At 42.5% G+C, this 12,894-nt stretch overlaps 1 protein-coding gene across 25 annotated transcripts in view; it reads right to left on the bottom strand.

Moving 5' to 3' along the window:
• The window catches only part of PIGN (phosphatidylinositol glycan anchor biosynthesis class N), a 155,976-nt gene that overhangs the window by 87,076 nt on the left and 56,006 nt on the right, over positions 1 to 12,894 (bottom strand). For 12 of the 25 annotated variants that reach the window (XR_002889152.3, XR_002889153.3, XR_002889151.3 and 9 more), the window contains 2 exons: positions 11,634 to 11,689; positions 2,759 to 2,839 (listed from right to left, as the gene is read on the bottom strand). Coding sequence is in view for 15 of the 25 variants with exons in the window: in XM_024107321.3 (XP_023963089.1) it covers positions 2,759 to 2,839; positions 11,634 to 11,689 (137 nt within the window). In the remaining 10 variants the exon portion in view is untranslated. The remainder of the gene's footprint in view (positions 1 to 2,758; positions 2,840 to 11,633; positions 11,690 to 12,894) is intronic. The other 13 variants (XR_010598692.1, XR_010598694.1, XR_010598690.1 and 10 more) reach the window with 2 other exon arrangements.

Consider the following 12,894-nt stretch of genomic DNA (forward strand, 5'->3'; position numbering starts at 1 on the left):
AGGTGAGCCTGTTGGCCAGATTGCACAAGGCCAGCCAGCACAGAGAGGCAAGCTAAAATCTGGGTCCCCACTTTTTAACAGGGTGAAGAAGAGGCCACACAAACAGAATACTGGCTCTCTTTCCAGAAATAGCTGACAATGCGGAGGCACCCTCCCCTCCACCTAGAACACAATGAAGAGGACACCAGCTGACTCCCCTGATAAATTAATCCATTTGCATCCCAAAGCCTTCAGATAAATGGGGTTGGACTGTAAATTTTTATTGCACTGTAAAATGAGAAGCAAGTAGAAGAGGAACAGTTCCTGCATTAATAACACTTCTCTCTATTACAGTAGCCTCTTTCTCCCTCCTGTTTCTATCTGACACCCCAGAATTCTTCACATCAGCTGTCACAGTGCATTATGGGAAGTGCCATCTGTATTGGCATTTTCTGAATTAAGGACCACCACAAGATCCTCTTTGTTAATACTAGAATGCTTCAAAGGAGGCACCAGGGGCTCTGGTACCTCCGGGGACACAATCTCAGATTAAAAGGATAGAAAAAAGTTACCGCCTTTTCTTTGCACCAACTGTCAATTTTGCAAGCATACCTTAACTACACCAGTTTTGAAAGAACATCTGACAAAAAGGAGACAAGGCAGTTTTACATCTTCAGCTGTCAGAGCAAGAGTAAAGACAGAATAAATGTGTCTGTGTATATGGCATTTCTTTGAAGTTCCCAGATTACTTCAAAGGTGCACTCCACATTCTTTTCTGTAACCATGGCAAATAATGCATAATTCTGCAGAAAGACTTGCCTGGTGTGATCTAACATTTTCTAGGTTAAAACCTGGCATATATTTAAGAGTGTTACATTTTAAACTAATACTGAAAAACAAAGACAGAGGTCTAGATTTTCAGTGTGGTGCATGGTGAGGTATGGACACAATTCTCATTGAACTATAGTTGTGGATTGAACCCCGCATGAACTACACCAGGGGTCGGCAATGTTCGGCACGCGGCTCGCCAGGGTAAGCACCCTAGAGGGTCGGGCTAGTTTATTTACCTGCTGACGCGGCAGGTTCGGCCGATCGCGGCCCCCCACTCGCCGCGGTTCGCCGTCCCGGGCCAATGGGGGCGGCGGGAAGCGGCGCAGGCCGAGGGATGTGCTGGCCAAACCTGCCGCGTCAGCGGGTAAATAAACTGGCCCGGCCCGCTAGGATGCTTACCCTGGCGAGCTGCGTGCCGAACGTTGCCGACCCCTGCACTACACTAAAGATGTACCAGATCACTGATCTATGGTTTAAAAAAAAAAAAAAAAAAAAAAGTGGTATAACTAGGTTTAAGATGCCAACAAATTCAGTTATCTAAAGATTATCATATCAGATGTGAAAATATCTCATATGCGACAAGATATATGCTTACTGTTAAATAGTACAAAATGTCTGAGTTATTTCCCAATGAAGAATCCTATTTACTAAAGTAATATTACTGCAGGCTTTAAACAAGAAACGTGATTACTGAAAAGCAAGTGGCAATTAAAATTCACCTAAACTTCTGTTATTTGTATTGAATTCCTAAATTACTGCTCCCTCCATCTGATTGTGAGGCAATCAGAAAGCTAATTGCTGGAAGCAGGATTTTTCCTGAAAATATTGTGTACAAACAGGCACATGCACAGACAGTCCGATGCTTTTGGTAATTTAATATTTTTTTAACCTCTCACACTTGTCAGAATAATAATGTTACAGTTATCGAGTAAGAAGATTTTGGTGTGGCACTTGATCTTCCATCTATTCATTTCACTATATCAGTCTTCCTGCTGTGCCTTTTATGACTACTTTCCCAGCTAGAGATGCCAACCTTTGAGAGTATTTTTGCACAGTGGCATCTGGTTCCTTAGCACACTCCTATGGCAATTGTGCCAGCTTTGCTCTTCTGCAGTTGCCTCAGGGTACATAAAATGGTCAGACTGCTAATGAGATAGATTGACAAGGTGGATGAAGTCAGGGGGGGCGATGCTCTTCTTCACATCTCTTGAAAGTTTGTCTCTCTCACCAACAGAAGTTGGTCCAATAAAAGATATTACTTCGCCCACCTTGTGTCTCTAATATCCTGGAAGTGACATGGCTACAGCCACACTGTAATGAGAGAGACTGTTTCCCCGGACATCAACTTTTACCGGCTAGCAAATCCTGGGATTTATTTTACTATTTGTCCTCTCTTACTCTTCCTTTTATTTTTAGTATCTGGCACCTTGTTACCTTCCTTTCTTATATGCAAAAGTCAAAAGGTCAGAATTTGGAAGCATGTGCATAACAGGAAAGTCTCCTGTTTCGCTAAGCAAACAGCTTTTGAAGATTTTTCTTCTGGCTGGGAGGGATGAGGAGGGAGAAAAAAAAAAACTCTACCTAAGAAAATGGATCTTTTCTTCATGTGAGCTTCTAGAAGTCTAAGACAATCAAAGGGATTTTCCAGTGGCATGAACCATACAATGACTTTGCATACACAAGTGAGAGACTCTATCAGTAACATGATTCATTCTTGTGGAAGCAGGTCACGGTCTTGTTCAATCTGCAGTAGACTTGTAATTGGCAAGTACTTCCTGAGTTTCACACTTGTAACAGAGTCTCATAACTAGACTCAAGGTATGATTTTGTTCAGATTTGATCCTCTGTAAAGGTGTCTGCCAGACTTTCAGGTGTGAACAATATTGTATCGCTTGGAGCCAGATGCTTCCTTATAAATAGCTAGAGCTGTCTGAGAGTTCTAACTCACCTCAATCTGTGCATGCAGAGACTGCTCAAGTTATGATGGCAGTACAGAGTGGTCACATCTGTCCTCCGCAACATTTGACTGCTGAATCAAACAAAAAAAGTGGAATTGGGATCCACATACAAAAGGGCAGTTACAATCTTCCCTGTTATCTTCTGAACATCATGCTAGCCACAATTTTCCTAGACAATAGATTACTTGTGCAAATCAGAAGACTTTTGCTTCAGTTCAATGTAATCTCTCTCTATTGCCAAAAGTTAATGTAAATAGGAGTAAATTTCACTGAGTTTGGACTCTGTGTCAACATTAAAGGGTCTTAAAGCACTCAACACTTTCATATTATTATATTCACCCGCACAGAATATATCAAAGACTCTAGCTTTTGAAGCATGAAATCTGGAGTTGACATAAAATTTCCCAGGGCACTTGGTAACAAAGTATCTGGAAAGTAGAGCAGGTTTAGAAAAAAGGTTTCTTTTTCCATAAAAAGTTTGACAAAAATAAAACTAAATAAAAAAAGTTTTCATTGAGAAGTCAACATTTTCAGATGCTTCCTTGAAATTTTTCAATTTGTCAAAAACTAAATTTTCTGTCAACGGTTTCAAAAGAATTTTTTGACTAGCCAAATGGGGAAATACAGAATTTCTTAAGCAGAAATTTCTGATTCAGATCTGTTCCAGAATTTCTGAAAATTCAGTTATATGGAACAACTTTAAAAAGATTTAAAATCCATGTTCCTTGTGGTATGGGCCTAATATAAACACTCACCCAATCATGTCCTTTAAATCATTTTAAAAGGGACTTATTAAAGAACTTCCTATACAGACTTTTAACTTGCTTAAAATTTACATTAAAATGAATAATATTCCAAAAATGGAATATTATTAACATTTTGGATTTCTACAATATCTTTCAGAGGCTCTCAAAGCACTAATTAATAATGACTCACAAAAGGCCTGTAAATTAAGTGGAAGTAGATTATTTAATTGGTGTGCGCTCTTTTTCTGTATTGCAATTTTCAGATTTCTAGCATCAGAAAAAAAGTGCAATTAACTCCATTATACAAATTCACCATCCATCACTGAATAGTGGGGGAAGGGAATTATTCTTACCTTAATGAGAAGGACAGTTGTGCCTGGAGGGAATGCAAACACAGAACCCTGCTTATCTTCAACAGCAGACAAGAGCAATCATAGATTAGCACAATCTGTGTGTAAATCTTCCATTAACTCCCTACTTACATCTCCAAATACCGTATATTTTCAATGAATTTTGAGCCATTGGGATGCAGCTGTACCGTTTCCAATTACAATGAAATACAACATACCAATAATTTCTTACACCAAATGCATTGGGACACACATCTGTGGCAAGTATCAGAGGGGTAGCCGTGTTAGTCTGGATCGCTTTTTACTTGTCTGTGGGACAGCATAGAGGTCAAACCGCCCCGGCTTTGCTATTGCTAACTCTAGTCCTGTAGACCAGGCTGCACAAAGGTTTTTGGGGGCTGAGGGCAAAATCTGAAACCAAGGCACCTCACCTTACTCACCCTAAAACTAAGGCCCAAAGAGGGAGCGGGAGTTGCCTGCCCCACACTCACCCCATATTGGCTGTGACACTGGCAGACCAGGTCATGCTAAAGTCTATTCAGGCCAATTCATTTGTGTATTAGTCAGGGCCGGCTCTAGGTTTTTTGCTGCCCCAAGCAAAAAAATTTTTGGCTGCCCCTCACCCCCCAACTGCAGTGAAGTGCAGCCCTGGGTCACTGGTAACTCGCTCCCAGGGCGGGTCATTCAGCAGGAATTTTGGATGTGCACAGAACACAGACAGGATTAGTTCCCGTATAGTTACAGAACTGCAGTGAAGTGGAACAATTTTCAGCTTGTGTGATTGGAGTATATCTGGATGCATATTATAAGACTGTCCTACATAAATGAGGAAAAGTTGAGGTGCCTTTATTATTCTTTTGTTCCATTCTTTGTTTCTATGGGGAATTTGCCAATGCAATATCCCGGTCTTCCTTTTAAACAAATAAAACTAAAACTTAAAAAAAAAAAAAATGGCTGTTGAAAATAGCAATTCCAGTCCTAATAACCACTGGGAAGCATTTCTTGCTCAATTTATTCTACTTTTTCTACAGCAAGTTACAGTGGATCAGTATATTTGATTAGGGAGAAATGAAGTAACACAGTTGCCCAAATTGAGCTTGAGCACGCCTGAATTTTGAGGGTGTTAAAATCTGGAAAAGAAAAGTCAATTTCTGCTTCCATGGCTCAGAAGTGGAAATCCTTCTACGTGCCTGGTACTGTATCTAAAGCTGCCCAGTCTAGTAGAGCCTCCCCTCCCTTACTTTTCATTTTAAATTCTAGTGGGATCCACGTACCTCCCTTGCTAGGCTTCAGACAGAGAGGGGCACTGTCCATTTAGTCCACCCAATTCTTTCTTTGGGGGAGAGCCCAGAGCTGGGGCAGCAGGGGGTGCGGGTGGGGGCCAGAGCTGGGGCGGCAGGGGGTGCAGGTGTGGGGAGAGCCCAGGGCTGGGGCAGCAGGAGGTGCGGGTGCGGGGGGGGGGGGGGAGAAGAGCCCAGGGCTGGGGTGGCAGGAGGTGCAGGTGGGGGTCAGAGCTGGGGCGGCAGGCGGTGGGGGGGGGAGCCCAGGGCTGGGGCAGCAGTAGGTGCGGGTGGTGGGAGAGCCCAGGGCTGGGGCAGCAGGGGGGTGCAGGTGGGGGCCAGAGCTGGGGCGGCAGGGAGTGTGAGTGGGGGAGAGTCCAGGGCTGGGGCAACACAGGGGTGAGGGGGGAGCCCAGGGCTGGGGCAACACAGGGGTGAGGGGGGAGCCCAGGGCTGGGGTGGCAGGAGGTGCAGGTGGAGGTCAGAGCTGGGGCGGCAGGCGGTGTGAGGGGAGCCCAGGGCTGGGGCAGCAGTAGGTGCGGGTGGTGGGAGAGCCCAGGGCTGGGGCAGCAGTGGGGTGCAGGTGGGGGCCAGAGCTGGGGCAGCAGGGAGTGTGAGTGGGGGAGAGTCCAGGGCTGGGGCAACACAGGGGTGAGGGGGGAGCCCAGGGCTGGGGTGGGGGGGCGGCAAAAAACCTAGAGCTGGCTCTGTCCCTACCATTCACAGCAAGCTGCAGGTTTCAGTTCCATACTCCTTCCCCCTCCCTTTCCTGTTACTAACAGCCGAGGGAATGCTGGGAAATGTAGTTCTTTCCCTGCTCCAGGGCTGGTTCTATAGGCAGGGAGCTAACCAAGGAACTACAGCTCCCAGGGCTCCCTGTTGGTTCTCAGCTCCCATGCTGGATTCTTGCGCCCCTGCAAATATGCTGCCCCAAGCAACTGCTTGCTTTGCTGGTGCCTAGAGCCGGCCCTGGTATTAGTGTAGATCAAAGTGATTGTTGAAGGCAGACGAGTGTATTTGACTCAAAGACTTCATAAAACTAATGGGAAGTTACTTGCATTGATTTCACTTGTCTGTATCATTTTATAATGCAGGAGCAACCTTTTATATTGTGTATATCCCTTTAACTACATCACCCATCAGAGAAGCCTTGTGGAATGCTAATGAAGGACTTTAACAGAAAAATGCTAATTCCAAAACAAGTAGCCACTGTGTGTGATGACCAGAGGTCAAAAACTCGAACTGCCTTCCTCACTCACTGAAAAAGCTCATGTTTTTTCCTGTCAGAAAAAGCTATCAATATGGATTCAAGGAAAGATCTTTCACCTCTGGACTGATTCTTGCCTGCATATTTATACCTGCCTCTGGAAACTTCCACTACATGCATCTGACAAAGTGGGTATTCACCCACGAAAGCTTATGCTCCAAAACGTCTGTTAGTCTATAAGGTGCCACAGGACTCTTTGTTGCTTTTTTCAGATCCAGACTATCATGGTTACCCCTCTGATACTTCACCTCTGGACTCTTACAGGGAAGTGTACCAGACACAAAGCAGAAATCCCCAGAAACAATCTGGGTACCCTGAAGAGACTTCTGGGAAACTGGCAGTTTATTATATCACTGCCATCATTTGGAATTGCATATGGTTATTCATCTGTACATATATTTTACCTGCTTTAACCTCTCAATAATTGCTCTTGGTACTGGGAGCAACCTGATGTGGTATGACTTTTGGTTAAGTGACCATTATCAAAAAGTTCAAGTTCAGCTGGTGGCAAGGTAGGCTGGAGAGTCTAAGGGGACCGTGTGTGACTCCATGGTGATCCAGGAGTTCACACTTGTTACCGGCTTGGTGAAATCTAATTATAGAACATACCACCAGCTTGGGGTATCTGCCCTGTCTTCTGACAGTCTGCCCTGATGTAGGCAGTCACAGTTGTGAGCCACTCCAGACAGCATGACAGAGGAGGTTTCTGTCCTGCAGGGCTGGGCCCAGGTCCCCTCTCTGAGTATTGTGACCTGGCACACATCGTTGCCAAACCTGAGTGGTGCTGCAACCCCGTGTGCCAGGTCACAATGCCACTCACTCAAATTCCATGGACTGAGGGCCCTCTCAAATGGGGGGCCTGGAACAAACTGCCCCTTTTGCCCTTCCTACGGGGCATGCTTTGCCTGCAAAAGGTAGTTTGTGCTTGTGCAATTCATTTTCCACTATTTCCAAAAATAGGAGTAAATATAAACAAACAAAATGTAAGGTGATTTTTTTCAGCTCCAAGGATTTTTTTCTCCTAGTATAGAATATTAATGTAGCAGTAAAATGTACTCTTTCTTTTTGTGAAATCTTATCCAATTTAAATACTTATGAAACAAGAAGTACTGTGTCATCAGCTACTGATAATATGTACACTGCAAGACAATAGTCATGCTGCCTTTTGGTGCTTCCAATCAAGCACTTAAGCACATGTTTAACTTTAAGCCACAAAGTCTATGAGGCTACTCATATGGTTAGTGTTTAGCATGTGCTTTGCCAGATCAGAGCCAAAGTGATGAGCACACTTCAGAATCAAGCCCAGGTGTCAAGTAACCTACCTAACAGTAAGTTTTCAGGTGGAAGACTCTTGGAAATTTAGAACTATTATGAGAGTTGGGTAGTGATTCTGGTCAGGCTTTTCGCCCTCCTCCCCTAGAATGAAGTTGGAAAGATTATCAGACTGTAGAAGAGTGCACTCATCTTCAGTACCTCAGCAAGACAAGAATATTTATCTTTAATATAGTAAAGATAAAAGGTTAAAAAGATCCATATAACAAACTGTCATGTGCTAGTCCAAAACCTTTCACCATGCAGGCTATCTGCATGCTCATTTGCACATTTATGGGATTTTGTTTGTTTATTTTTAATACACACAGGAACCCTAGAAAGTCATCGATGATTAGAATTATTACTGAATCAACTGAAGCAGATACTATTAAAGAGAATCTCAAGAAATCAATCGTTTGTTCTGTTTAATGTTACTTGGGCAACAGACTGTACAACAAAATTACTACAGGCTCATATTAAGTTTAAAGTACATTTTTCCCCAGACACCCTGAGGAGAAACCTCATTGGTTTCTGGGCTTACTCTCCATGACAGGGTGAGGGGCTCAGCTATGTGGGGGTCTTGGAGTAGACCCACTACTCCTCTGGATCAAGAGGAACCAGGTGAGGTGGTTTGGGCACCTGATAAGGATGTCCCCTGGGAGGCAGACCCAGACACTTTGGAAGGGTTATATCTCCTGGCTGGCCTGGGAATGCTGGGGAATCCCCCAGGAGCACCTGGAATCTGTTGCAGAGGAAAAGGAGGTCTGGTCCTCCCTACTCTCCATGCTGCCACCACAACTCTCACCAGGAAAAGTGGCATAACGGAAAAAGAAGAACAGAAAGAACATTCCCCCCGCCCCCCACTCATATTTGTTAAATTATAAGAATCCCTGGGATTTCCACTTACATTGATCCAAACTCAAAAACCAAAACAGATACAAAACACTTGCCTATCATGAACTCAAAAGCATTTATATCTTCCTAACAGTACATTCAGCATTAACGTGAGAGAAAAATATCATGATACAGAACTAGACAGGTCTTTCTGGAAAAAAATAGGAAACAAAGGAAATATCCTCATGGCAGATCCAGAGCGAAATAAAAACCTAAATGCCCCTCCTTCCCATATGGCATTTTTGTTCCACATGGATTCACAAATTCTCTGATAACAAAAATGTCATTTCTAATCAGAGTTTTGATTAAAACTTTTTATATCCTTTTGAGACTGCTTTGACTGGGGTCTGAGAGCTTAAAAATCCTGAATCTTTCCCTTTGAGGAAACTGTGGTATAAAATACCACAGCAAATAATCTCTGTCTACAAAGACAGGAATCTTATTTAGCAAATTTAATCTACATCACAAAAAGAGATGATATTTAAAGTTCTTAGGATTTTACAGACTCCAGTTAAGTCAGTCTCATTTCCTGAAGGAAAGGCAGCTGCTCCAAATGACAAAACATTTTTGGAACACTCCAGCAACTGAATACAGAATTAAATTTTACTGAAGACAAACTCGTGGATCTAATTCAAGACTGAAATCCTTTGGGGAAGAAAGTAGCTTGAACTGAGCATATAGTCAGACTGGCCCCAAAGCAGATTATTGTCAGAAGCACAAACAACCTACAGTAACTTCTTGCTTAACGTTGTGTTCCTGAAAAATGCTATTTTAAGTGAAACAATGTTAAGCGAATCCAATTTCCCCATAAGAATTAATGTAAAGGGGGGGCAGGGGGGTTATGTTCCAGGGAAATTGTTTTGCCAGACAAAAGACTATATATATATACACACACACACACACACACACATACAGTATAAGTTTTAAACAAACAAGTTAATACCGTATACAGCAATGATGATTGTGAAGTTTGGTTGAGTGGTGGAGTCAGAGGGTGGAAGAGGGTGGGATATTTCCCAGGGAATGCCTTGCTGCTAAATGATGAACTAGCATTCGGCTGAGCCCTCAAGGGTTAACACGTTGTTAGTATAGCCTCATGCTCTACAAGGAAGCACGAATGGAGGGAGGAGACACAACAGAATTTAAGTATGCTGACCCCACTCTAAGTACACTACCTTTTTAAGTAGATCAGCAAGTTGAGACAGCAGCTGCTGCCAGCAAGCTCTCTCTGTCCTGAGCCCTGTCATGTCCCCCCCTTGCTCTGTGGAGATGGGGTACAGGAACAGGAGGAGGGGGAGACCCTGACATCAGCACCCACCTTCCCCCCCATCTCCTGCACAGCAAGCAGGAGGCTCCCAGGAGCAACTCTAAGGCAGAGGGCAGGAGCAGCACACGGCAGTGGGGGAAGGGACAGCTGAACTGCCCAGCAACTGATAGCCTGCTGGGCAGCTGCCGCACAGGGAACTTAGAGGAGCTGATGGGAGGGCTGCCAGCCCACCGTTGTTGCAAGCCCCCACCAGCTAGCTCCAATGGGCTGCTCTTCCTACAAGCAGTGGACAAAGCAGCCAGCTGCCAAACAACGTTATAAGGGAGCATTGTGCAACTTTAAACGAGCATGTTCTCTAATAGATCAGCAACGTAACAATGAAACATTAACCAGGACGATGTTAAGTGAGGAGTTACTGTATGTGAGAGGAAGGATTAACAGGTGAGTGGGTGTATGCACTAGAACACAGCTCACACTAAATAACATCAAAAGCCACTTCAGAAGACCCTACATCGCTCTAGAAATGAAGGTCCTACAGCGTGTAAATTCTGCAGGTTTTGAGAAAGCGGGGCATAAGTGTTGTGTACTGCTGGGTCCCCTTCTATGTATGGCCTGAAGTCTAATACATCCACACAATGGGCAAATTCCCTCTTAATTCAGTTGGGACATAAATATACCCAACTGTCGTAAGAAAAGGAGTAAATCATATCTCACTATCTTTTACCGATAAAAGCTAAAATTCCACTCCACTTCAGTGGAATTATCAGATATCTTCTAATCAATTGAAATTTCCACTCAATTTATGTCTGCATACCTGTGCATTGTCAATGGAATGTTGGGAGACTGTTAGCCTTAATAATTTAAGAATGAGACTTTTAGTTTTAATAATTTCAGAATGATATATTTTGTGCATGAATAAAGTATGTTTTAAAAACTTTTAAAACTCTGCCACGTCAAATCCAATTTTCATGAGACAGATGTGCCTTTTAACTGATTTGGCAGGAAGTTAGTCCGTCAAATTTTAAATTTCCAATACCTTCCACTGAGGCTGAACAGTTGTTTAAAAAGAAAAAAAACCACAAATATTTATTCTTAGCAGGAAATCTTCATTGTTTTCCCCTACTCATACCATGCTTAAAAATGGCTCAATCACTTCTGATTAAACTTCCTGGGGGTGGAGGGAACTGCTCCCTGAGAATCACACCAAATTTAATCCAAGACCGTTATTAATAACTGAAATTCACCTTTGTAATGGAAATGCTCAAGCAACTGTATTAGTAGATACACTAGTATAGATGTGTTTTGTTCATAAAAGAGAGCAAACCTGGAAAAACACACATTTTGTACACTCCTGCAATCGTAAGAATGTCTCTAATCTATTATTTAATACTCAACCATAGCATAGTCAGAAAAAGTTATTTTAATGTATGTGCTTGGCTTGAAAATATATTTTAAAATTTTATGTTATTTTAAGTATGATTAAAAGTTATGTGATTAAATTCTTCCAAAATATAAATTCTAAGGAAAAACTCCACTCTCATAAGCATGCACAGCTCTCATTCATATCTGAGGGCAAGATTTGGGATACCATTCTCACAGTACATTTGAAAGAGACTGCATCTCTGTGGGTTAATGCTTGTCTGTTATCCCATAAATACTTATCAAATACTTATAATTGAAATACTTATCAAAGTGAAAAATAAAATAATTTTTATTCAGTTAAAATATAAAAAATTTAAAATGCACTTACTGAAAAGGTGTAAATAGAAATGATAATGTAGTTTCCTTCTTCTGAGTCATCTTAATCTGCAAACAAATTATGAAAGCAATGAACATAAAAGCTGTAATTAGAAATTAATGTTAATGAAGTATCAGAGGGGTAGCTGTGTTAATCTGAATCTGTAAAAAGCAACAGAGGGTCCTGTGGCACCTTTGAGACTAACAGAAGTATTGGGAGCATAAGCTTTCGTGGGTAAGAACCTCACTTCTTCAGATGCATCTGAAGAAGTGAGGTTCTTACCCACGAAAGCTTCAGATGCATCTGAAGAAGTGAGGTTCTTACCCACGAAAGCTTATGCTCCCAATACTTCTGTGAGTCTCAAAGGTGCCACAGGACCCTCTGTTGCTTGTTAATGAAGTGTTTAGGTTGAAATATGAAAGCTTCTTAATGCTGTAAAAAAGCAACAAAGGCCAAATTTTTTTACCACAATGGATGGGGTTTTGGGTTTTCTACTCTTGTAAATAGTTAAGAGTTCCATACAACTACTTGCACAGTGCTGAAAGAGTACCCCTAAAGATTCAATCGTGCTCTTAGAAAGGCAAGTGTGAGCCATCTACCAGAAATTCTCACAGTAGGACTTCCACAGTGTACAAGGTGAGAAAAAATAATCAATGTTTACTGGGTGGCTCCACTTTGAGCACAGAGTCAAAGCTAAACACAGCTAAATCAAGGAATCAAATCAATGATTTGATCATACCAAAGCATCGGTGTTGACTCCAACAGAAAGGAGCTAATGCACTGCTGTAAAGATGTGAACTGATGCTACTGGACTTCTCAAACTGAATGTGCACAAAAATGGGAGGCTCTGATGCAATCATAGTCACTCAGCCTGGAGGACCTTGAAAACAGCTTTCAGGTTTCCTGTACCAGTTTGACCTGGGGCCTAATGGATGCACACAAGAAGCAAGGGAATTTCTAGTATACTGCTTCCAGGATCTGACAGCTTGAAGCAACAATCTCCTACATATCTCACATCCATTCAAGACAAAATCCTCCCCAGGAATACAAGTAGTGGTCAGGTCTGTCCATCACAGGAAACGTACGGACAATGGACCGTAGAAGTAAGCATCTCTTGGCATCTCTTTAAGCTGCTGAGCTACTTCCCATTATTTTTGAGTTATCTTACTTTTCCTTCAAACACACACACACACAACCTATGCCCCCCTAAAAGACTTCAAAAATAAGCTAGCAAACAGGAAATTTATCATTAGAAAAAGCCAGGGTAAGAGTT

Source organism: Chrysemys picta, chromosome 2 (genome assembly GCF_011386835.1).
Source record: "Chrysemys picta bellii isolate R12L10 chromosome 2, ASM1138683v2, whole genome shotgun sequence".
Lineage (NCBI taxonomy): Eukaryota > Metazoa > Chordata > Testudines > Emydidae > Chrysemys > Chrysemys picta.